The sequence below is a fragment of the Ascidia mentula genome, chromosome 1 (assembly GCF_947561715.1).
Source record: "Ascidia mentula chromosome 1, kaAscMent1.1, whole genome shotgun sequence".
In the NCBI taxonomy this organism is placed as follows: Eukaryota; Metazoa; Chordata; class Ascidiacea; order Phlebobranchia; family Ascidiidae; genus Ascidia; species Ascidia mentula.
Genome location: NC_138566.1, coordinates 19,162,071 through 19,188,332, shown reverse-complemented (window position 1 = coordinate 19,188,332; position 26,262 = coordinate 19,162,071). Strand labels below are relative to the sequence as shown.

The 26,262-nt window shown below is 39.5% G+C and overlaps 1 protein-coding gene across 1 annotated transcript; it reads left to right on the top strand.

Moving 5' to 3' along the window:
- Window positions 1-26,081, top strand: LOC145901935 (huntingtin-like). Its single transcript, XM_082990131.1, has 61 exons — window positions 1-173; window positions 300-412; window positions 512-663; window positions 749-919; window positions 1,301-1,490; window positions 1,736-1,890; window positions 2,105-2,306; window positions 2,527-2,878; window positions 2,964-3,009; window positions 3,170-3,277; window positions 3,493-3,629; window positions 4,009-4,195; window positions 4,633-4,803; window positions 5,147-5,448; window positions 5,907-6,077; window positions 6,201-6,388; window positions 6,637-6,726; window positions 6,794-6,921; window positions 7,171-7,338; window positions 7,508-7,621; window positions 7,774-7,946; window positions 8,287-8,440; window positions 8,909-9,031; window positions 9,118-9,255; window positions 9,585-9,707; window positions 10,464-10,617; window positions 10,816-10,949; window positions 11,190-11,204; window positions 11,854-11,970; window positions 12,413-12,529; window positions 12,639-12,752; window positions 12,931-12,995; window positions 13,093-13,238; window positions 13,538-13,717; window positions 13,930-14,012; window positions 14,100-14,144; window positions 14,885-15,061; window positions 15,374-15,595; window positions 15,787-15,936; window positions 16,125-16,241; window positions 16,304-16,481; window positions 17,059-17,234; window positions 17,623-17,794; window positions 18,043-18,230; window positions 18,481-18,664; window positions 18,889-18,986; window positions 19,160-19,270; window positions 19,489-19,629; window positions 19,815-19,904; window positions 20,026-20,155; window positions 20,262-20,350; window positions 20,704-20,942; window positions 21,153-21,231; window positions 21,524-21,711; window positions 22,183-22,297; window positions 22,482-22,704; window positions 23,032-23,140; window positions 23,726-23,888; window positions 24,191-24,351; window positions 24,931-25,024; window positions 25,221-26,081. The coding sequence occupies exons 1-61, from the start codon at window positions 103-105 to the stop codon at window positions 25,353-25,355; spliced, it is 8,826 nt and encodes a 2,941-aa protein (XP_082846257.1). The 5' UTR covers window positions 1-102; the 3' UTR covers window positions 25,356-26,081.
- Window positions 26,082-26,262: the final 181 nt, after the last annotated feature.

The following is a 26,262-nucleotide window of genomic DNA, read 5'->3' as shown; positions in this document are numbered from 1 at the left end:
GTGTGTCTACTGTATTCTGCATAAATCCCCCAACCCTAACTAACAACGTTGCCAACATGTTTGTGGTTTGTTAACTGTTTCTATGCATCATGATATATAGCAATGGACAAGCTAATACGATCCGTTAACGCACTGAAGTTCCATTATGGTGGATTAGTTGCAGAGGAAAAGAAGTAATATGTTCAATGTTTATGTCTTGAGAATAAATGCTGTATAATAATCCAGCCGTGTTGTTGCTAAACTGTATTTTAACCAAATCTTTTATTGCATGTGTTGAAATTGTTTTTAATGCTTTACAGTCAAAAAGATATCGCTTTTACACCAAAAGAAAAGCAGTTCCACCTAAATGCAATTGCTGAGTCTTTGACATCACCATCTTTGAAAGGCAGTGCAGATCTTCCTGGGTTATTAAGTAAGCACTTTTGTGTAATTACCATAAAAATGAACCCAGCTGTGTATGTGAAGTTATTCATTATGATTTTTGTCTACTCTAAACCTACTTGTTTTGCAGCAATATCTTTAGAAATCTTACTGCAGTGCTGTGCAGATGATAGCGCAGATGTTAGAATTAATGCAGATGAATCCCTAAACAAAATTATCAAATGTTTGTATGAGACTTCCATTGGCAAAATACTTGTTGAACTATACAAAGATATAAAAAAGGTGTGGATTGGTGTCAACTATATTTGTCCAATCAAAGACTATCCCACCACAACTAGATGACACTTCCCAAAAAACTTTTTTATAGAATGGTCATGCCAGGAGTGTAAAGGCCTCACTGAGTCGGTTTGCAATTCTTTGCTTCAACATCCGACCAAATAAGTGCAGAGCTTATATACTAAATCTTCTTCCATGCTTGTGTCGAATATCGCAGCGTGAAGAAGATTCTCTGCAGGAATGTTTGGCTGCATCGACATGTGTAAGATCAACATTAACGAATGTATTAATAATTGTAATGTTTATACATTGTGATGTATAGTAATTTCGGTGTTGATGTGATTATTGTGATAAGCAGTAGAGTTGCATACCCAACTGCCCTGATGTGATTATTGTGATAAGCAGTAGAGTTGCATACTTACACAGGCACTATCATGAACAGTAATTTTTGTACAACTGTACAACTAAGGTTGAATTCATTTTTTTCAGTCCAAACATTTCAGTTGAATCTAACCTTGGTTGTATGGACTTCATTATTTATGAAAAAAAGTGTTAATAATGCTCCGAAATTTTCTAGTTTGTTTGATAACAAAATTTCGGATGTATAGACATAATGCAATCTTACCCATTGATTTCATTTTAGAAAATTTTTGCTGTGTTGGGTGCATTTGTTAGCGAAGCCGAGGTTCAAGGGTTGGTTGCCTCATTTTTGAAAAACCTTTCCTCCAAATCTTTGAGTGTCCGTAGAGCAGCAGGAACTTGCCTACATGCCATAATTGCCAACTCCAGAAAGCAAGAACCAGTTTTGCTTCCACTACTGCATTCAATTATAGGTATCCTGTGTGAATGCTTGCTTGGGAAAAAAGTAGTATTGAATTCTTAATAAATAAGATATCATTCCCTTTTGGATGGTAAAGATGACCAATGATTTTTTATTATGCATTAAAGCAGGCTCTACCTGGTTATAATATGTTGAATATACTTGAGCATAAATGTAGGTTATGGATATATACTTGATTATTTTATCTGAGTTTAACTTCTAAATCTTTATTTTTTTTCATGAAATTGTTATTTGCAGATATTCTTGTCCAGCGCCATGGCGACCGGAGCACTGTACTGGGCTGCTTGCAAACCATGCGTCTAATCGCTCCTATCTTACATGTTAAAGTACTACCTAATCCTACTAAACAACAGGAAATGCTTGTTAAGGTTTGTAAATACCTCCTGTTATGTGTGTTAAAGTTGCTTAAGATAAACATTCACATACAAAATGACAACTATTTTATTGCTTAATCCACAGTTTATTGTTTATTTGGAGATAATTCCAAAAATGTTTTTGTTAATTTGCAGAATGCATTTCCCATTGTCCTGTTAAAACCAAAATTTTTCAAAATTTTTTTTTACGGTTAGTGTTTTGTTTATGAAATGTTGCTTGTGTCCTTTGCAGGTTTTTGAAAGCTCCATATACTACCTGTGCCATAAAGATCATACCATCATCACAGCTTCTCTGGAGCTGTTAGAGCAACTTCTTAAAACCTTTCCCTTTCAACTGACATACATATTATCTTCACTGCTTCCATCACAAAGTTTTTCACCAGATGAAAATGGTGGACTGGGAGATGATGAAAGTGTGATTTCTATTGGAACATGTATGTTGTGATATCAGAAGTTTGGTTGCATGATCGCTTAAAATTTTGTTTTCTAATTTTTTCATATTTTTGGTATTTTTCTTCCCTTAGCTAATACCTCAGTGTTTAAGGATAAAACATTTTGCAAAACACCGATTTGTGCCAAGCATTTAGAAAAATTCCTGCACAATATCTATTTTTTTGGTGGCTTGCTTTAAAAGAATTATGCCCATTCTTGCAGCATCATCTGCCACAAGCCTTTCAAACATGGCAACAGAGGAAGAAAAATTGCTTGGTAACCAAGTATCAGAAGAAGAAAGTCTTGAGGTTGGAGTGAAGGCAATCACAATTACAGAACCAACCATTAGTGTGGAACCAGTGCAACTAATTAACAGCGATGACCTCACAGAAACTGCGTCCAAAAATAGTTCCAGTGATAATACTATTGATGTGAAGCAAAATGTAAATCAAAGCAATGATGTCCAAGTGGAAAACCATTTGTCAGTTTTGCATTTTAAAGACTTTTTTCAAAACGTTGGTAGTGATACTTCACAACTTCCATTACACCTTCTGGGGTTAATGTTATGCCAAAGGTAAGCATGTCTACCTTATATTCTATGCTATTTTAACTAACGTTAAAAATTGCTTCGGACGTGTAAAAATTAACTTGTTTCACAGATTTTTGCTTGAAGCAAAAAATGGAGAACTACTTCACAATAAAAAGGTAAATCGAATTTAACAGAAAATTTCTGGTGCTTACTTTTTGAATAATCCCTTCACCTGTTGTCTAATATTCACCTTTAGAGGTATTTACCTTGTGTTGAAACAGAACCAGATTGAACCAACCATTGTGTAGTTCATGATTTGCTAACGAACATTTTCAGGTGCGAGTAAGCATGAAGAACCTGGCGTTAAATTGTTTCTCCCACATTGTCAACATTGATCCCAGTGTGATTTGTCTTCAGCTTTATTCCTCGGCCGCACCTGTGTCCGTAAGTGATACAATGATCTTTTGTGTTTGTGTGTGCAGAAAAATCACAAAGGGATCCTTCTTAATAAAACACTTCCAAAACTTTGAACGTGAATTCGTGGCGTGTCGTACGATATTTTGTGCAAAAAAATTAAGAGCAACAAGAAAAACTAAACAAGTTATAAATTCCATTTTACCAAAAATAAAGTCTTGTAATAAATGTTTCGCAATTTGTAGACCGAAGTTGACAAGGAAGAGAGACCCACGACACTAAAAGATGTTTTTTCCTACTGTAACCATGACGATCCGCAACTACGGGGCGCTGTGTTGGCTGTGGGAAGCACGTTCATATCCAGCACTGTATTGAAGCAGAGGTGGGGAGATTCAGCTCCATTGAAATAATATGCAAATATATATTCGTAGCACTAACTGAAATTCAAATGACAACAACTGCTGATAAGATCGTACAGTAAGTCACCAAACCCGCAATGATGAGATTTATTCAGTCGAAATAGTAGCCCAATCTGCAGCTCACTACAAAACATCATAACCTCTATTGCCTGTAGACAATGTTTTATAAGACATCAACACGTTGGTCATTATTACTTCAAAGTTCATACCCATTGTGTACTTAGACATTTTTCTTAGTTTTTAAACGTATAATGTCATGCTCATCATACAGTGTATCCATATTTTCAATCTCAATTAAAAGTAATTAAATCTCAATTCTCTTTAAATTATGCTACTGTATAGGTCTGGATTGCAAGAATGGATAAACGCGGAATCGTCGCACAACAAATTTGTCACAAACGCATCTGCCCCCGACGTTGAAAAACTCGGTGAAATGATGATATCTGCCCTGAGGGACGAATCATCCGGTGCAGCTCGACAAGCTTGCTCTGCCATCACCGCATGCCTCCCTGCACTTCTTAACAGTGTGGTACGTCACAACTCGCTGCGCGCGAATTCGTATGACGCGTTCGCGTGAATTCTCGCATATTTGTTACTTGTCGCTTTGTCGTGATCGTTCGTCAAAATTTATGACCGTTGTGTTGATTTGTTTACGACCATTAAGTGCCGACTTACTTCACGCGGCCAAACATATAACTCAGTTAACATTAAATGCATCCACTTCCGTTTCCGCATAGCGAGTGTGCTGGATTCTATTTGATCTGTTGGCACAAAACCACTAGATGACGTCACAAATTAAAGTTTCAGTCAAGAAAAAAAAGTTTTAATTTTTATCGCTAATTTCCTTGTTTGTGATTTCCTTCACATAAGTTTATCGATCAAACGACCAGAAAAATAAACTAATTTAAGAAATTCCGTTTTTCCGATGAAACCCACTGTCAACTTTTTACAAATCTCATTTCGCAGTACTTCCAGCTTGGCGTTGTTATGGTGAAGGGGTTGTTGACGCTCCAGCACAACACGTATTGGTTGGTGCAGACCGACATGCTTGAAATCATCGCTTCCCTCAACTTTCGCCAACTGACTCACATCGAAAACATCATGCAGGAAACTTCAAGGACCAACATGTTAATTAAGGTATTGTGACACTTGTACTCATTCTAAATGCATCGTATTTGAGCGTCAAACACTTACTTGAAGTTGTTTAATTCAATCACTTCCTTATAATATGTCTATAAGGAAAAGGACTTTGTTTTGCAAAGATTTGCAATCTAAATGCGGATAAACTCTTGCATTTTAGGAATTGTTGAGATATAGCTCAAGCTTTTATTTTTGTGCGTGCATTATCATATTTAACCTAATAACAGATAAAGCAGCAAAGACGTAAATGCAGTTACGACTTACTTTAATCCCACATTTAATACAGATAATGTTATTCATACGTATTATTCGATGGTGCATTTATGGTCCCTACCTCTAGAAACGCAACATCCAGAACGAGGCACTCGCAATCGTCTTCAGTTGCCTGCAAAGCGACGACCTAAGAATCCGCAAGGTTGCCACGGAAACAGCGGTTGCCATGGTTCCAAATCTTGCCTTAGCAACGGATAATATTTCGGCGGAAGCGTTCAGTTTGTGTCGCGACCAGCTAGGCCTTCTTTACCTGGGAAGCAAAAATAACGAGCCAGCAGGAGTTGAGACGGAGGCGGGATCTGTGAAAAGCATTTTAAAAACCTATAAAGGTTTCGAAGGAGGAAATCCGGTGGAAAATGTCACTAACAAGTAAGCGGAATTTTTCAAAACATGTCAAAGCTGGTACAGTAGTCATGCACAACACACTGTTTTCATCCCATCGATGAAATAGCAGCCGTATATCAACTTTGGCTTTTTTAATCCATTTATTCATTCGTTCGTTCGGTTATTATTTGCTCAATCACAAAAATCCAAACATATTACCAAAGGAATAGAAAAAAGGCCCTTCGTTTAATACATGTTTGCTTTGGTCCCAACGTATTCCCTGCATTAGCTTTTCATCAATACATTACATAGTGTCTAAGACCAAGTTTTTAACTGTGTCCTTGACAGGTTGAAAATATGTTGCTAACCTAGAAATATTAAATTATACTGAATTATTCAGTGTTTTGACGTCGATATTCACTATGCAGTTTCTCGATTTCATGTTAGCGTTGTAGCTGAAACGCTACCTTACGTGTATGCCTGTCTTACACGAGTTTGTGTAGTTTGGCGCTGATCGTCCAACGCATCACCTCCATCCTGAGCACGACCACCACGAAGCACTCGGCGTTCGGTTGCATTTCGGCGTTGAGGCTTCTGTCTTCAAGATACCCGGTATATCTCTACCCTGAAGCGTGGGGATGCCACTTCACAAAATCACTGCAACACGATGTCAGGTAAACAAGAAGAACTGAAACAAAAAGTAAAAAAATCTAATCTAAACATAACATAAATAAACATTTTTTTTTCATTTCTAATCACCATGCAAAAAGCTAATTATTCAATCATGTTGTCCTCAGACTTCGCTCCGGGAGCAACTTTTCCGGCAGCTCCTCTGTCCAAGAAGCCGAAGTTCAACTACAGCAACTTGGAATACTGCCCGTTGTGATGGACTTACTTAAGTCAAGCTGGCTTCCTCTTGACATCACAGCACACTGTGATTGCCTCGTCCTGGCTGGAAACCTCTTAGCAGGCGCTGCAAGCCACGGTGAGCGATGTTTATTCTCGTGGCAAAAAAATTTTGTGACAGGAAATGGGAACAAGATTCAGACGATTGTGGAAATGATATTTTCTGACTGAAACAATGAATTGCCACGTAATATAAATGTATCTTCTTTTCATGGCAATCTTAAAGATTAACGATAAAATACATGATTTTAAAACTGGTTTGTTTTCTAACAAAACTTTTTCATTCTTTCGTGCTAGATTCGAGATTTTATTTTTGTTTCATTGCAGAATATTACGTTTTGGGTGAATCGACGAATGAAAGTGCGCCACATAGTGACGGACGCCGATCTTCTTCCGTCTCATCCGCTCCCTCCCTCAGTAAGTCCCGAAAATCCTATTCCAAACAATCTCCTCCTTGTTACGACTGCAGTTGTTTCACTTTCAGACGTTGCATGGAGCAGCATTCAGGATACCAAGATGTCGTCTTACGCCCAAACACTCTTCGGTCATTTGGTCAAACTCATGTCGGTCAACCATCACGTGATATCGGAAACCACGCCATCGTCCAATAAGGTGACATTATCGTGTCTGTAATAACGCATTTTCTTTAAAGCTGTGGTTCTCACCCGTGGTGGGAGCTACAGTCAGTCATTAGTGTTGCTCCTATGGATTGCGTGGGTGCTGAATCATCAGGGTTGATAATATGAATACTTGAGTTGTTAAATACATTATATCAGTAAGGGTGAGAGAAATGGATTGAAAGGGCAACGAAAAAGCTTAAGAATCACTGATGTTGAAGTTATGTTGGCTTTTCGCCACTAGAGTGTGCTGCCGAACTTGCCATCGAATCCGTCGCTCCCCAGCCCCATCAAGCGGAAAGAAAAGTCGGTGAAAGAGCAGAATCAGTCGGGAGGTCAGGGCAAGAACTCGCCGAAACCTTCCAGGAAAATCCTTCCCAATTCTCCACTCGTCAACGAGTCAAGCAAAAGCGTGCGTATTATGGATAGCTCAGTTTAAATACAAACAACACGCTTGATTGATTTTACACAGAAATGTATTTGTTGAAGTCTAAACTTGTCACTGTAAAATTGCTTTTTCATTTTTTGTAATGTAATCCATTGCATTCTTGACTGACAATGTTTTGTGTCGAAAAATACAGACATCCGACGCAGATAAGGACAAGTCCGCGAGGAAAACCCTTGGAAGTTTTCACCAAAACAGAGTTTTTATGAAACTTTACGATCAACTAAACGGCGCTTACAAAAACTACAAAGTAAGAAAAATCGAATTTAATATTCACAGGTAAAATCGTCTTTGCATTGCACCATGATGAATAAGAACATGTGCAAAAATGCCTAGAATTTAGCTAATCCCTATGTGCATGTTGCGCTACAGGTAATGACGTCACTTGTGCTATATTTTCAGAGTAGTTTGGAGTTTGGTAACGGGGATCGCATGTCGATGTTCGTGCACTCCGTGTTGGACGTCACGTGTCAAATTCTCGAGCTTGCCTCGTTTCTCGACGTTGCGAATTACACTGAGGAAATTCTGGGCTACATTAAAACTAGTTTCACTCTTCAACCCAATATCTCCGTGCTGTAAGTTGTGTTTTGGGTTTGGATGCATATGTTTTTGTAAAGGGCATAGAGGTTCCCAACCTTTTTTTCTCCAATTTACACCCTGGATATCTTAGAAGATTAAATTAACCCTCGTGTTTTGACAAACTAATTTCGCAAAATAGTTATAAGCAAAGAGAGGTTTTGAAATATGTACCCGAACGTACAGTAAAAATTTCGCAAATTTCTTGCTTACAAAATAACCCCTAAGTTATGTCAAATTTACCCCCGGTTGGGCACCACTGGCTCAGGGCATCAATATTTTGTGTGCAAACAAGCGCTTTCCCATCCTGCTGTATTCTGTGAATGTTTTTATTGCCAGTTGTACGCAACAGCTTCTAAAAGCGTTGTTTGGAACCAACCTTGTGAGCCAGAGAGGATCGTCCGCGGATAATTTATCGGGAAGCAAATCCTCCCCCGTGTCACCGAGAACCAACAGCAACTCGAACGAATTTAAAACTTCATTTTACCATCAGGTTCGATTCTCAACCCAGTAATAACAAATTGAGGACAACTTAAATAAATAATATTATTGGCTCCACATTGCTTATCATATGATTATTGTGACACGGGGCCTGATGGCACTATTGGTTGAGCTTTGCTTGGCCATAGTGTTTCCACTTTGTTTTCTCCGTAAGGTTGCACCTAGTTTGGTGCCCAACAGATGACGGTGATTGTATAGTCACCACAAAGTGGAAGTCTTTGCTTGGCCGTTTGGTCAGCAAAGTCGTCTGAAAGTCACACCAGCTGCACTGATGAGACCTTTTAAGTCGAAACAGTGGCCAACTGCCTGCAGCTTATACACAATTAAATATATATGTTTTTACGATCTAATGCTGATGCTGCCATGTACATATATGTTACGTATATGTTTACGACATGTGTTAAAAAAATACGCCCACACTGTTATAGTTTTATGATAATAACTTCATGTTTAAACGCAGGTTTTCCATCATCCACTCAATCATCTCACCATGTCCATCGCCAACGCCTCCTTTCACAATTCCCTCAACTCAGAAACTGCAAACAAAGATGGCGATGGTTGGTTCGGCTCCATCAAAAAAAAGGTGTGATTTTATCGTTGCGATAATAACGAAACCACAAAAAAAAAACGATTTCCAAAACTCGTGTTTAAAATAAAAGATATTTTCAGATGGAATTGAAACTTTCGAGGGCGTCGAAGTTGGCCAAGAGCAACAAGTCGTCGATACAGAATTACATCAGGTTGTTTGAAGGGTTGGTGATACGATCTCTCACCAAATACACAGTGACTAGCAGTGTAGACTTTCAGGTGAATGGACAGATATGTATGTTTGAACGTTTCAAGATTTTCCGGGGTGTAAACCCTGAGGGACGCTGTCAATTATTGCCCCCTTTTTTCTATTTCATCTGACCAAAATACTTAAATTTTGGATGTTTTTGCCGACAGTAAATTTTCCAAAACATCAATGGGATTGGAAACACAACTCACGGTTGTAATAAGTTAGAGCATCACAAAATAAACATCCCATATTGTCGTGACGAGTCTTTATAATATAAATTCAATTATAGGCCATCAGGTTTTGCTTTTCGTTTCATTCTAAGACGTAGACGCAACTGCAACTAACATTGTTTGAGCAGAAAGAAGTGTTGAGTCTCCTGGCGCAACTTGTACAACTTCGTGTCAACTACTGCATGCTCGATTCCGACCTCGTGTTCATCTCATTCATCATCAAACAGTTTGAATCTATAGAGGCAGCCATGGTGGGTGTGGACATTACACTACTGTATATTGAAAACCAGTTAAAAGGCCATGCAACCCAAACAAAGTCGCACATTTTTATTTGTGGGAACTTGATCCACTTAAAGTTTTACGAGAATAAATGGATGTATTAAAATCAACGTAAATATTTGTTCGTTTTTGTTATTAACTGGTAATAAGTAGGGATGCACCGAAAGTTCGGTTTGCCGAATTTATTCTGCCGAAACTAAGGTTTTTATAATTATTCGGTTCCGGCCGAATATTTTTGCAAAATTCGGAAACCGAAACTTTTTTACTGCATGCAACACTGGTACGCAAAGTTTAGAATCATTGTTCAAACTGTACTAATGTGTTTTATTTGTTAATTGTCATCGAAATCAACTTTAGGAAGTTGGTACAGCATTCTTTAAGTGCCAATAAAAGGCTCTATGATAGGATCAGATCCATTCCAGCACATGTTTTGTTTAAATTTATTGCGATTTTAAAGAGATGGACACCAAAATTAGTTTCGGTTTATTCGGCCGAATTTATTCGGCAACTTTTGCAGAATAAAAAAATTGCTGTTTCGGTGCATCACCAGTAATAAGCAAAAAACAACAGCTAAACTGATTTGGTATGAAAATAAAAATACAAATAACACAATCTACAAGGTATTTTTGTATGTTTACAGCTTTACCATACTACTATTCTTTTCAAAGCAGAAAATAATGTTTTATAGTGAGCTGCAGGGCAACCGTTCTATATGTTATTATTTTTAGATCCGTGACTCTGAGGGTTTGGTGCCGCACGTTTTCTTTTTTCTCGTCCTTCTCTCGTATGAATGCTACCAGTCGAAAAATATCATCACAATGCCAAAAATTATCCAGTTGTGCGACGGGCTGATGGCAAGCGGTCTTGGTGCAATTTCACACGGTAATAAACTTTGAGCTGTTCAACACTAAACAAGGATGTAGTTTAAATTGATTGCACACCAGCTCAAAACATGTTACATTGTTGTTTATATGAGTAACCATAGCCTAGAGATTTTCGCCACTAATATGTGCACACTATTGCTAATATACATTTTACCTCCGTTAAGTTTAATAATAAAGTGGTTTCATTTTTTTGCAGTAATCCCGGCCCTGCAGCCGATCGTGCACGATTTGTTCGTGGTTAAAAGTCAATCTCGGCAAGATGTAAAAGAGATGACGACACAGAGGGAAGTTGTCCAGTTTACAATGATTAAACTCATCCAACACCCTCAGGTAAGTTCGTAATAGCGGCATAGTGGGCTTTAAAGCACTATGAGCATTGGGCGCAATGCCTGACATTCGTAAAATTTCCTTATAAAATTCGCTTATAAAAACAATTTAACACTCATAAAAAAGGCTAAAATGTACATTTTTTCAAAATTTAACATAAGTTCAACGCACTAATGCTGCACACAAAACTATATATTTGATCGATAAAAAACCTAACCGTTCTGTTTTTTCTTATGCTGGCAGATTTTAAAGGAGAAGGTAACTAGAGTGGTTGCATAATTTTTCTTGCCATCATTTCGTGATTTACCAAACCCCGTTTTCATTTAGATGAATTTTCCTTTTCTACATGAACATTTTTGCATGATATTACGTCATTTTGCCATAAACCAAACAAAAACCCATTAATCAAAATTATCCATTCACAAACTACACGCCATGACCCAACAACGACACCTAATGTGCAGCAATTGTTACATCATTTGCTTTTTGGGAATAAAGGCACTAAATTTTACATATACGCACCACACAACATTTGCTCTTTTCAGAGTACTGCATCGAAATATCAGATTGACGTTTTGTTGATGCACTAGATTCGAAACACTTGATTGCATTTATCTTGATTTTTTAAATCTTGCAAAACAATTTTAAGGATTTGCCAATCGACAAACATGCTTTGAAATTTTTTTTTTCTATGTTAAATGTAAATCAATCACCACTTTACTCTGTGCAATCGTGTTTCCTTTTGGAAAGTATCCGATATCCCAGCAATTCTGCAACCCGTACCAATAGCTTACGATCACGTCCATCTGTTATACACCAACGCGAAATTTCATAATTGCTGCGAAATTTTCCCATTTAACTTCCTGTACGGTTTCTTACCCCACAAACCCATGTGTTCTCAATGAAGGTGTTCGATATGCTGACAGCCGTTCTACAGCACGGTAGACGTGAAAACGTCAAGTTGTGGAAGGATCTATCGCGTCAAGTTGTCAACGTTTTGTTGCCACACCTCAACAACTTGCAGGTAAACGTTTTCGGTTTTCGTTTATATTTCCTTGATGCCACTAATCCCTGCCTACCATGAGAAACAACACATATCACAACTCAACACATAGTTTTTTTTGTGATTTTTTTCTATCATAAAATGATTTATTGGTTTGTTCAAAGTGCGTTCGGTAACGCTGTGTAACGATATTGTAACTATAACGGTTTTGGAATTATCGAATGTGTTTTTTTCTATTTTGCACTTTTTTTGAAAACTGCTACGAACAAAAATAAGAATATAAAATGTTTCGGTCACTGACAAAACCATAAGGGTCATTGAGTCAGACACGCAGGTATGCCTAAAAGTCACTTTTTTCTGGCAGAAAATTAGTTCGAAAGCATTTCTATTAAAACTAAAACTTGAAAGTCAATTGGAGCTGACTTGTGGACAAACTGCTACTACAAATTGTCTATTTATTCAGATTGAAATAAACAGTCAAAGCGACGTTTCCAGCTTACACACGCTGTTTGAATCGATCTCGCCCACCGCTCTTCGCCCTTTCGACGCCATATTGGAATATATGTTTTCAGTTCCTGAGGTGAGATCTTCACATACTTTTGCTGCATTCCCTGATTGTGTAATGATCATGAAACACACAATAAAAATAATTATTCATAAAGATTCGGAAAGTTCATTTTTCTGAGCAGAAAACCCCGAACATGAAACGATGGCTCGGTAAGGTTCTGGTTCTTCTTCGTCTTCTCATCTGTCACATCAACGAAGAGGATTTACTCAACGGAGTTGAAATTATTAAATTTCTGGTGAGTTAACTTGTGTTGGAATCTTCATCCGATGTCGGTTTCTTGTACAATATTCACTATGTCGAATTGTGGAAATGTTACGTGAGATTCTCTACGATAATTAGCATATTAGCTCTGGCTGTTCTATTTCGTGTACTTAACTCCGCACCTAATTACGTGATATTGTTTTCAATTGCAGCCATCCAGTTTTACCCCAACAAACGAAGACGCATCGACTTCTCCAGCGGAATCGTATGTAGCCAAGTTAGTAGCGCTGTTAAAGTCGTACTTAACGACATCACAGTATCATAAATACATGCGATCGACAACCAGGATTTGCATAACCGTGATTTGGCGTTAGGTTTTTCCATGAGCTCATCGCAAGAGCAGGAGGGCATTTACATCGAAGTTCCTCAACTTCCATTTACTCCGAACAAGATTCCAACGAGTTGATTTGCCAAGAAATCGCCGAACTGCTTCTGAATCTCACCTACGTTCACCGTTCAGGTTTATGCCGTCATGTTTTCGTTCAAACGGTTTCATTTGTCTTGCGGTTCGTCGGTATTCCAGCCGAAATCGAGAACATGCCCTCAAATAAAAAACAAAATATACATTGTAAAACGCACTATACAATACAAAGATATTAAATTACATTGAATAGGAAAGCCAAAGCTAATACGCTATTAATCATCTTAAGTGGAGTAGACGTTTCGAACACTAACTGCGTTCATCATCAGTACTATTATTTGAATGTTCTGTACGCAGCAGATCACATTCTAACCTTTCTCGTCGTTCTTCCAACATAGGCGCTTTCAAACGATTCACGGCAGCTTGTCGTCAACAAACGAACAATGTGACGTCACAGAAGAGCTTGCACGTGATTTTCGCTGATCTGTCGACTGATTTCCCAGTGCTCACACTTCTGTGGTGCCAGTATCTCACTCATCTCGATGCCGTTGATCTTGGGTCGTGGAACCTGTATATTGGTAAAACCCGCATTTCGCGATTGCGAAACTGGATCCCTTTTTTCTACTATACCTTAGGCCGTACAATTGATTAGTAATATTGATTTAGTTTTTGGTGTTATTTTGTTACTTGTCGTATATCCAGACTGTGGGTTTTGCACATGTTTAACGATACCTGAGTGTTGGATTTTTACCTTTTGCTTTTTCCCAGCATATATGCGTTATCTCGACAGGTTCCTCCGAATCAGCGCAAGGGAAAGTGATCAACAAAGCGAGTGTGCGACGTGGTGCCCTTATTCTTCTCGCCGATTACGTGGTAAGCGAACCTTGTTTCAACCAGTTTAATGCTTTACTCATGCGGTGTTGTCTCCGTACCGCGTAATCAGACCGAAGTGCTTTGCAGTTTTATTTGGACCCGATCAGGCGAGAGAAACAGAAACTTGAAGCGGTATGACGACCATAGCGGGGGTGGCTTCTTGCTTTGCGTGTTCTATTTCACACCAAACAAACACTAAACAATTCGAATAGAGCCATGAATAACCTAATTTGCATTTTAAAAATCCAAGCTTTGTTCTCGGGTTGTATGCAAATTATCTATGGTTGTTGTGTTGATAATCAAAGTGGTGGACGGTGGTAAAATAGCAACAGCTTTGGCAAATATTAGTGTATGGTAGTGGGTGTGGTGTTGTAGTTGTTTTCAACGGCTGTATACAAAGAGATGCTTCATAGAATACCTCATTTCATAAACCTGCAGTGCAAATACCATCATTGTAAATCTCATGAAACCCCTTTGTCCAAAATTAACTCCAATATAACAATACCTGTTATTACTCCATGCATACATGTACAATGGCATACGATTTTCAAATAGAATGAATTTTGTTTACATACGTACGTCATATATGTGCAAGCGTTATGTTTGTCTCCGTTGTTTTCATTAATAGCTGCATCAGTGTTGGTATCGTGGCGTGATACCGAGGCGGATATCCATTCATTGTTTTATCTAATTTTAATTCATTTAGTCGAAACGCCTCGTACTCATATTCAGTATATTAGAGAATTTACGAACTAACAAATTTCAACCAACAGGTTTCACAATGCAATGTTACGTAAACCAACGTTGATCATAAAATCAAAAACTGAATATTTTCGTTTCTCCATATGTGGGCAATCCACCTGTTTTTGCAGTGTCAGAATATCCAACAAGTCGAGCTTATGGCTTGGTTGGTCGACAACCATGTTTATGACGTCATAGAGCTCCATCGCGAGCCTCCTGTTCAGGATTTGGTTTTGTCGGTGCAGAAGAGCGACCAGGCGGCCAAGCTTGTCCATTCCCTTGCTAATATCCCGCAACATAAACTCAAGGTAAATCCCATGAAATATTGCCAAGTATAGCGCTTGGGTGAGTGGATGATGTAGTTTTGTTCGAAAAAGTTTTTGAGGATACCCTTTGTCAAACTGTCAGTGCCAAAGAGATTTACTGCTTATTAAGCTTGTTTTATCAATAAAATTAGTGTATGAAGATTATTGTACGATAGTTACAACAAAATCAGATGGTTTTGTACAAAAAAACTGTCCTCAATAAAATAAAATAAAAAATCACTTTCCGTTGGAAAATATAGAGAGTTGAAAAGCGAAAGTCCACCAACAAACTAATTAATTTTCCCTTTTTTGCAGCCGATCGTATTGCGCAACATTCTGCGCAGCTTATCGGGTACAAAACTGTCTTGCGCCGAGAATCTGCTTGACATGTTGCTAAGCGACCGGTTCCTCTTCTCCCCGCTATTGGCTCTGGCTCAGTCATGTGACCGCCTGGCGTGCGAGTACGTGGAAAAGGTTTTGGGTCGCGGAAAAGGCGACGAAAAAGTTCTGAGCGTGGAATCTGTCGATAGATTTTTGGTAAGCAAACACTGCCTGTGTTGCATATGTGCGTGTTTTGGAATTCATCAAAAAGTAAAGATTCTGAGAAAAAATAACATTTCTCGTACGCTGTGCAATATCAATACTATATATGCGAGGTTGAAATCCCCAAGCAATTGCAGCTTGTTTTCAAATCCTTTTTTTGTACGAAGTTATTGGTTTTGTTCCAGGCGAGGTTGACAGAGGAAGATTCCCGTCAAAAGCGTTACGCTCGACTTCACAATCTCCTTGTCAAAGCACGTGACCAGTTGACGGGAGAAACCACCTCTCAACCCCAAACGTCACCCACCATCTCAACCCTCCTAACGGACCCGGATAAGGTAAACAGGCCGTTCCTAACAGCGTATAAGCAATAGAGCCAATAATGTTTAGCTACCAATGTCGTTGTAAGTCACACTATATAGCTGCACTGATAAAACCTATTAGGTCGAAACTGTGGCTCTGTCTGCAGCTCACTATAAAAATATTTCTAGTAGCTTTCAAATGTTTTTAAACTGTTTTGGTTTAGAGCTGGTTCAAATTGTTTTTGATCGGATGCTGTCAGAGGGATGCTTGGACACCGGAGTGCGCCAGAGCGCTGTCAACTTGTGATTATGACGACATAGCGGAAGTTATGCGTCACGAGGTGGGCGATTACACTCACCAACCAAAATTTTCGTGCAATCAACACTTGCAACCTGTTTTCAGAGTTTCAAGGTCCGGTTCTTGGAAGTTTGCTTGTCGTTTGGCATTAGCGAGACTTTACATTTATCCTCGGGAGCAGCGCCATATCCCGAGGACCAAAGCAGCGTGATTATGAAGTGTGCGTCAGATGTAATGGTCAGTCACGTGCGGAGTGTCGCCCAATCGCTGACCTCTGTACCAGGCAAGAGTTATTTCAAAATTTTTTTGGTAAAAAGGTTTTTGATTTACTAAAATGTTACGCTTTAACGTTAATATTTGTCATTTTCTGCGACGTGAATATTTGTATGTTTTTTGTAAACAACCTGCATGTCAGTGTCAACTTTAATTTGGCTGCAGCTATGAACAAATATATGTTTGAAAAAGTATAAATATATCTAACTAACGATACTTATTGGTATGACATAATGTGCTTTCACATACTCGTATATTATGTAATTAGCAACATGATACATTTGCGTTTGCAGTTTTTCCGTGAAAATTTTTTTTTAAATTTAGACGAAAAGCGCAGTGTTTCCTAAGCCCAAAACTCCCACTTTATTCCCACTCTGTAGCGTTTACTTTTTTGTGACCAAAATTGTGACGAGTACCGAACTTTCGTAGTTCATAATACGAACAACGGATAACGGAACGCATTTTTTTTACCACACCGGGATTTGAACCCGGGATGTCCTGGGCACGAATCCCGATCAGGAAATCCCGATGCTTGGTATACGGGTCGGGTGCTTGGTTAATGCTGCCAATGAACCCATTTAATGCAGAGTTTCCCCAACCGCTTGATGAACGACATCTTGTGGCAACTTGGACGGAAGAAATCTTCGCTCTGTGCAGCAACTTCACTCTTCAACTGAAATACAACGATGATTTGAAACCTGAATGTCGGATCGATTCCACGCTGTATAGCAGTTGTGTTCATATCGCTCTCCACGCAGTACAGGTACAACTCAAAAACACTATTTTTAAGTCAAATTATTGATATCTAAACGATAGACTACAGATTCTGGTAAAGTGATCACTGTATACCTCCATAATGACGATATGCACACAAAGCACTTTTTTATGTGTGTACTGTAACTAATGTGTTTACGAACTGAAGATGCGTAATATATATTCCAAACGACAGCCAGAGCTGATCCTGTTGTCAACAGCTCGTGCTTTGTGTGCATATTTTTAGTCCACACCTGAAATACACGGAAAAAAAGCAGAACCATCACAAGTTAAAGGGTATTTTTACATCAAAATATATAAAAATGCGTGAAATTTAATCCCCTGGTCAATTTGCACAAATATGCGAATCGGCAAGTTAGCAACGGTTACTTTTCTAGATTCTTTACTGGCAACTTAACGTCGGGGCAGCCCCGAAGCTTTGTGACGTCATAACGTGCGTGGAATCTCTTCAGCATTTGATGAAAGTTGAAAAAATGCGCAACTCGATCCTGGAACAACCGAAGGCCGTGATATGCACAGTTCATGCTTTGTTAGGTCTCACTCAACACTGTGAGCAAAAATTTCTTGCGTAATTTTAAAATTTCAAAAACGGTGTTTGCCTCAAAGCGGTTCGCAGTGATGTCATTCCACTACACCAAAAGAAGTTTTTAATTAAAAACCTTTTGCGATGCTAAAAGTATGAAGATAATTTGACACATAGCTACTGCTACTATTGTCTAATAATGATCGGCTGCTATTGAAGCAAAATATGTTTCCATATTATATCACAAAAGTGTGTTTTTCGCATGATTTTACAGACGTTGGAGAGTTGCCACTTCACAAACCACATCTTCCCTCCAACTACCAACAACCCGACATCCTCTCGGCCCTGGGAAATCCCCTAGCCGCTTGTGTTCGACTTTCGCAACTCGTCGATTTTTTCAGGGACGTCACTGACTGCGGAGCCTCGTTGCCAGGCGACCTAGCTAGGCCAATCAGGAATGTGGTAAGTTGCCGTTTTTTGCCTTCAAGTAAGAATACAGATGACATTTTGAGAGCGCTCTGTGTGTATTTTAAAACGCATATATTTTTAACAAAAATATTTTTGTAGTTTACTTTAGAGCATACATTAGGTATTATCTTTTATTTATCTTCAAGAACGTTCCATTAAATCAAGTTGAGGCTGACTCAGAAACTCACAATTATTGGTTCAAGGTTTTCACTCAGATTTAAGTTACACTTTGCTCCTACTTCAGGTTCTCCACCTTGCAACGTCACCGCTCACCAACTCTTACGTACGCGTTCCACGGTTGCTATGGAAATTCGGGTGGCAACCGGAAGTTGGGGGAGAACACGGAACAGATTTCCCCGACGTTCCCTCGGAATATCTGCAGGAGAAGGAAGTTTTGATCGACTTTGTCGGAATCGTTAACACCATAGGTTGGAGCTGACTGCAGTTAAATTGTGGCCCTTATAAACACAAATTGGAAATTCAATTTTTTTACATAGAGTTGTATTATTTGCGTGGCAACTTTGTTACAATCATTACTTCTCTTTTAAACTGTTGACAGATTAGAAGCATCCACAATCTTAGCACTTTTTTGGGAGTTGTAAAATTAGACAACGGCCAATCATTTATCAACTCACACGAATATTCATTTCAGGTTGGACGAACCGCACTCAGTACGAAGAAACTTGGGCGAGTTTACTTGGGGTTCTCGTTTCACAACCAGTCGTAATCGAACCGGAATCTGACTCACAGGTTAGTTGAATTATTTACAACCATCGCCAACTTTTGCCTATTGCAGGTTAGTTTTAATGGTTGCCTTTATGTTAAAAAGTTAATATATTGATCTTTTGCGGAAATATCTTGCATTCTATGATTCAGCCTTAGTTATGGTTGCTGTACTTGAAATGTTATTTATCATCTCGCAGAACGAGGATGCGATCGAGCTTTCTTGCATAGCCATCCGCGCTTTGACGTCACTTGTTATTAACTGCTCACTGCTGCCACACGGTGGACATCCCGCAACCGGAATATTTGAGGTAACCTGTAAAGAGCGTGCATTGTAAATCTACATTCAAAACGGGGAATGTACGTACCTTTTCGGCTAACTAACCTCCGACCCTGCGTTGCAGTGTGTTTGTGCATGCGTACAGGAAATGTGTTCCCAAACCGTTACAGACATAATTCAAAAGGATTTCAGGTTTCACGCTGGCTAGAATTGGTCACATCTTTCAAGCCTGTAAGCCTACTTTCACAGGTCCACCACAGGCACGCGCCCCTGAAGTTGGCTCACACTCGACCCGGGAGGCAGCTACTACGCGTGAGGTCGATTCTTAATGAGGAAATAAACGCTCTGCTGGCGGAGAAACAACTCTTGCACACCCACCATCATTACCACGTACGAACTAACAATGTTTGAAACCGATTTTACATGAGTGCAGTTATAATGTTCCTCATAGTGCTGTGTTGGTATTGTTAAGTTTGATTTTGAAATAATAAATTATTCATAGTTTAGTGTTAGCGCATTAACTATGAACAATATAGTGTTTACGTTGTAAAAATGCCGATACTTGTATGGTTTAGTTGAAGAAAGAGGACACGACTTATGCTGATTGGTTGACTCCTAATATGGAACGTGTGATGACGTCAAGTACTGAGTACGGTATTGGCCAGGTGAATATAACCGAATTATCACACCTATTTAGTCTAGGGCGCCTTTATTAATGTGCTCTTTGATTTACCTGGAGTCCAAGGCTACCACTTTAACCTGTATTAAACTCAAAACTTAATGCAGGTTTCGGTCCGGGCCTTCCAAAATAACTACGGGATTCAGCCGGCAATCGATGACATCACCAGCATTGAGTCCAGCGATGACGAATCATCTGCTGTGACGTCATCAGGACCTGACCAAGAGTTGTTCGACGGTAAACGTACATAATTGTCAGCAGCTACAGTCGAAATACAAAAATATCCTTGCAGCTTGTTATGGGTGATTATTGCACCTAAGACTCTGTATGTTATGTATTGCAGGAGACAGTGAAGGAAGCGATGTTTTTGAACAAGAGAGAATATCTGAGGCTCCACCCTCGGTCCCCACCAGTACATTGTCACCTTTAAGGGTAAGAGAATAGGTTTGTTGAAAATAATTGCCGTAAATTTGTGTTAGTGTTTCGGGGTTGAAACTACTTTTAATTTGTATGTTATATTTTAATGACGTATAACATAAATTTGAGGTCAGTAAATTCGATCTTACGGGAATGAAAGTTCATTTTTAACAAAGCAACGTACAAACAGTCAACATTTCTACAAACCACCAATATAATCACTTCCGTAATTACACGAACCGTAGGTACATTGCGATAATCACCTGTCGCCCAAGCGATCATCTGCACACTTGGGAATGGGGTTACTTGCATCATCCCACTTGTCATATATTATACACGTGACAATTTGTATCTTTTTACAAACTCAGGTCCGCGACGGTGTCGATGTGCACTCATGCGTTCAATTCCTGCTCGATCTTTTCACGGAATGGTTCCGCACCAGTGCGCAGGCCAATCAGGCGGCGACTGGCAGTACTCAGGCCCCACCCTCTCCCATCGCTCGACCAATCCTGTGCGAGAGCATTAGAGCTCTGCTGCTTATCTCTGATCTTTTCACTGAGAGACAGCAGTTTGAGTGGATGTTCTCCGCCGTTATGCAGTTGCACAGGTATAGTCCGTATGTCTTGTTATTTATGGTCACTTGCCAAGAACGGCGAAAAAACGTTACGCGAAAATGTTTTTGGGGCTCTTTGTCTGGCTGTAGCCCACAGAGTGGGTGATTTGAGCACAGAAAAAATGCTTTGCCTGTTGCATTAAAAAAATTTTATTAGCTGACCGAGTTTGTGACTTCCGATGACCAAACATGTTTTATATGCAGCGTTCAACCACCAGAAGATGAAATTCTCCTTCAATACACCGTGACTTCAATTTGTAAAGCGGGTTCTGTGCTTGGTTTGGTAAAATCGATTTTTTTCTTTCAAATTTCTGCCTTTATGCATTTTCATATTCCAAGTTTGCGAAAGTTGTTAGCAGCTCACTACACAATTTTTCCAATGCCTAATAAAGAAGTGTTCCAACATTTGAAACCTACCATTCATTAGACCCGAAATTCATTCCAGCAAAATACGTTCAATCAACGTCAGTGTTTCTGGTGGTCTTAAAATGCCAATGGAACATTTTTTTATTGTACCCTAATTAGTTCTCCACCCTCACTCAATTTTGTTTCCGAAACACTTTTACTCCATACAGAGTATCGACGTATCAGATGCGATCCTTCGTGCGCTAGAACCGTGTTTCAGCTGCTCCTCTGTATCCTGGCACATAGCTGCTCTCCAGGGCGCCCTCTACTGTCTGGAACGATCGCCAAATCCTAACTTAAAGCCGATCGTTAACTTGTTGGCCGAATTTATTCCATCCAAACTCGTCAACGCAACCACGTAAGTGGGGATTTGTTGCAATTATTCTCTTGTCAATGGTGCTAAATATGAAGATTTAAAATTATCGACAAAGCAGCCTTTTGGATTATGGTTAATATCGCCAAATCCAACGTTGATGGTCAAGTACAGTGCAAGACACACGAGACAGTGTGTTTGCTTGGAATGAAAAGGCGGCAAATGGTTTTCCAACCGGTTCACGATCTTAAGCAAGATACCGATTTCCAGCACCGTATACCCACCACCCAGTGGTGGATGCAACTGCGCCCACTTCTCCGCATAATGGCGCACTACTCCGACGACACAGCAGTGTACGAGACCGAAGCAATATAGTTCCTTTGTCCACATAATGTTGCACGTTTATAACATCTAATTTTACGAAGATTTATGCGTTTTTTGTTTGGAAAATTAGTCATACTTGCAAGAATAGTAATTTTCAATATTCCACATACTATTTGCGCTTTTTTCGTCCAGGTCCAAATCAATCTACAACCAGGACTACGTCATAATACTCGCGTCGGTGGCTTATTGTTTGATAGAAAAGTGTGCGGACATGGTTTCCCCCGAGTTCACATCCGTCATAGTTCAAGTGAGTGTCGAAACGAGACATAAGAATGGAAAGAAATGTTGAATGACACAAACATCAACCTAATTTAAACATGTTTAAACGCCACCAGTCCACACAAATCTGTCTCAATGTTTTTTATCATTCAAACTACCTCAAACGCTTGAAGTAATGACTTGTGTGATACATATAACAATCTTTTATTCAGGCCTCTACTCTACTTCTCTCCTCATCCGATGGTGCGTCATCAACTCCATCACGTGTCTTCCACGCCGTCACGCATGGCTTGGAACGTTTGGTGCTAGCATTCGCACTGTCATCGGTTGAATGTGACGCGGTTCTGAAAACGGCCGCCGATCAACTGCAAAATAACACTGTCCTTGCCAATTCATCTGCATCCTGTGCCCTCATGCTCACGTGTATGTACTGCGGTAAGTAATCGGATTTTTGTTGTTTCAGTTTGATGTGAGGTTTCGGTTCTTGCGTGATAAAACTGTGTGAATGGCAAAGGTGCTGGAAGTTGGTCTTTTACAGCATCGTTCGTAACCGACGTCATGCAATTACATTAGCAACGGTCTAGTTCTGCGCAAAATCTTCACGGTCTAGTTCTGCGCAAAATCTTCACGGTCTAGTAACATGCCGCAACCTTACATTTTCCTTATATCCATTGTTCACTGAGTGACAACGTGTTGTTTGTAAGCTGATCTGCACAAACGTTTTTTTGATGACGTAATAATTTACCACAATTTTATATTCAGAACGAATGCGCACGTCATTACCGGACGCAGCAGTCCTGACTTCCGAACAAGAAGACGCGGTTGAAACCAGATTGCTTGCTATGGAGAGGGTCTCTCTTCTATTCGAAAGGTGTGCAATGAATAACGACAGTAGGTTACCAATCTGAGGGTTATATCCCGTTAAAAAAACTCAAAAGGACCAAATTTACAGACTGTAGTTCGACAAGCTCAACGTGCTTGGTCATAACAACTTCGATATGTTTTAAGGCGAAACAGGTCTTTCGTTTATAGAAATGGTTCCAAACCCTTTTGTTGTCATTGACCCCTTTTACTCGCAAAATCCCTGCGTACATTTACGTGGTCGTCTTGTGAAAAAATAAGTTGTATTTCTTTGAACAAAAAATGGATGTGACATAACAAATAGTAAAGTTTGGGAAAAAATAATTTTTGTATTCACGGACCCCCGAAACCATCCCACGGGGCCCTATGGGGTCCATGAACCCTTGAATTGAAACCATAGTAATAGTAAAGATGGCGTTGCGACCTTACGTCGATCTAATCTAAGCCACACATCCCGAAAAGACTTCGATCCAGATTTGACTGCAATGTCAGCTCGGCTGGCTAAATTTTTTGATAAGTTTGTAATCATTTCCACATCAGTGTATTACAAGACAATTTTTAAATACTCACTCGCTCCCAATATTCGGCAATTTAGAATCAGGAGAGGATTCGCTCGGGACGCACGAGTGATGACTCGGATCCTTCCGCTCCTCCTGGATGACTTCTTTCCTCCGCAAGATGTGATGAACAAGGTCATCGCCGAATTCATCTCAACCTTCCAACCCTTTCCCGACCTCATTGCACATGTTGTTAACCAGGTAACGACGAATAAAAACGTCGGTTACCGATAGCTTATACAGTTGCATTAAAACTATAATAGTACTACTATGAGTTTAGGTCCCTGTTGTTGCAATTATAATTCAAGTAGTTTTTAAGATTGCGTGACTTAATTGACCTGTATTATAATTTAAAGTGGTTGCGCTTGCACGAAACGTTTTTTTTAGGGACTTATGCACATTCCCCTTATTACTATGTTTTGCATGCAATGTGGAAAAACGATAGTTGCACGTTTATTGTGTGCTTGTCCAATCGAGCTATCAAGACCCCTTTTTTAATTCAGGTGTTCCAGGCTCTACACAACCGCGACAAATCACAACTTGTTCAGGAGTGGGTCATGCTGTCTCTAGGCAACGTGATACAACGCACGCCGCTCTCTACTGCCGTATGGTGTCTGACATGTCTGTTCGCCTGTGCGTCGACGAACCCATGGATAAACTCTTTGTAAGTTGTTGCATATTTTTTTGGAAAACTTGTGTTTGTGCGTGTGGATCTAAATCGGGTTTTGGCTTACTTTTGAAAGCCATGCGCCAGTTTACAAATTATTACAAACGTTGGTGACTTCGCATTCCAACCAACCTGTATGTGTACACCAAAGTATGTTGGCATTATTTGTGCAGTCAACACTGCGTCCCCCTTTATATGGATTTTAAATCAGTAAATTCATACAATTTCCATATATTTAAGCACTTTTACCTTTCTCCTTGGCACTACACAATCCTGACCGAATGGCAAACTACCATCAATTTGTAAATCACTTGGCGTGACAAATTTGCCGCGCGTGCCAAAGATGCCGACCCCCTTGATTTACGGGGACATATTTAAGTCATGTTTTTGTGTGGTCAGTTGCGCTGTTTGTTGAATATTTTCATATTGCTTATTCTGTTTTAAAACTTTATCGCATGAAACTTTTCTTCGGCCATTCTCTAAAAGTTTAACCGAATTTGTTGCAATATTTAGTTCCTAATAAACGAATCGATTGTGATTTGGTTTCGGTAATCAATGGTCGAATATTTTTGTAAGGCTTCCTGTGATATCTGAGCGAAGAAATAAAATCGATCGTGAGAGGGATTGGGATTTCTTCTGCAAAACCGCATTGGATTTCCACAGATTCCAGGTACCACGTTGCTTTGTACCCCCATAACGCGTACACAACACCACAACGTTAGTTGTAAATGTACCTTTCTGAAATATGTTCACTCAATATACTGTACGTATTTCTTTGACTTATAAGCCGTTAAGTGCGTTTTTTGTTCCGTGTTCCTGTTGTAATTAAACTCTTGACCTTAACGTTCTTCGCTCGATTTGCACAGCTGAGCGAGGAACTCGACCGCCGTTCCTTTCACGCCACGTTCAGCACCGCGGCGTCATCTCATCCCGGTGAATCCCCGTACCGGTTACTCCTGGACTGTATTGGAGCGCTCGGTGGCGAAAGCGGGGTGCTTTAGTAAGAAAGGGAAAATGTTTGGGCTTCTCTGGCTCGTAAAAGGTGTTATCTCTCTGAAAGTGAGCACACAATGAAGCTTGTGTGCCGCCTATAACAACAGTAATTCAGCAAGTGAATTTTTTTAACAGTGACTAAATGAGGAACCTTGCCCGTTTTAGGGTTGCAATCCCCCTCCTTATCACGGTCGATGTTAAAGATTTGTGGTGACGCCTCTTTACTTAGTTACCTTGTAAGCTTATGCTTCTGCGTCCAAGTAGAAATGTGGCGGTTCATTTCAAGCAAAGGTGCTCGGATGTGGCATTAACTTATACCTTTTTCGTGTTTTCTTGCATTTCCAATCCCTTTATGCAGAAGTCTACTTCGAGAAAAAATAATTATGAGAAATTTTAGCAAAACATTTTCAACTTTATTTCCCGTTTTACCAATTCAATGTCGCACATAATTATAAGCAGATCATATCCTCCCTTGGTTTTTGTTTGATTTCCTTGTCACAGAACATAGCCAAAATCATATAGGCGTACTGCTTTATTTGACGCTACAAATTTTCTGTCTTAACTCTGTTTTCGTGGCGTATAATTATTGTGGGTGATGAACTAGCTGTCTGCCAAACTTACTGACTGGCGTCACATTTTAGTATCTAATGCGTGTCATTATATGAACTCCAAACACGTTTATAGTGCAATCACATTGTTGTTTGAAGTTGTGTACCAAATGTATATCCAATAAATCTTACACATTTGGTCAAACAGTCGTTTGTGTTATTTGCTGACCGCGCAAATTCAACTTCCAAAAAAAATTCTGAAATTGAAGTAGGGTTTGTTTGTGTAACAAAATATGAACCTTGTTGTAAATGCAGATAAAAGGCCATTTAGGTTCAGCGGGAAGGGCGCTATGTAAACGAAAAAGTG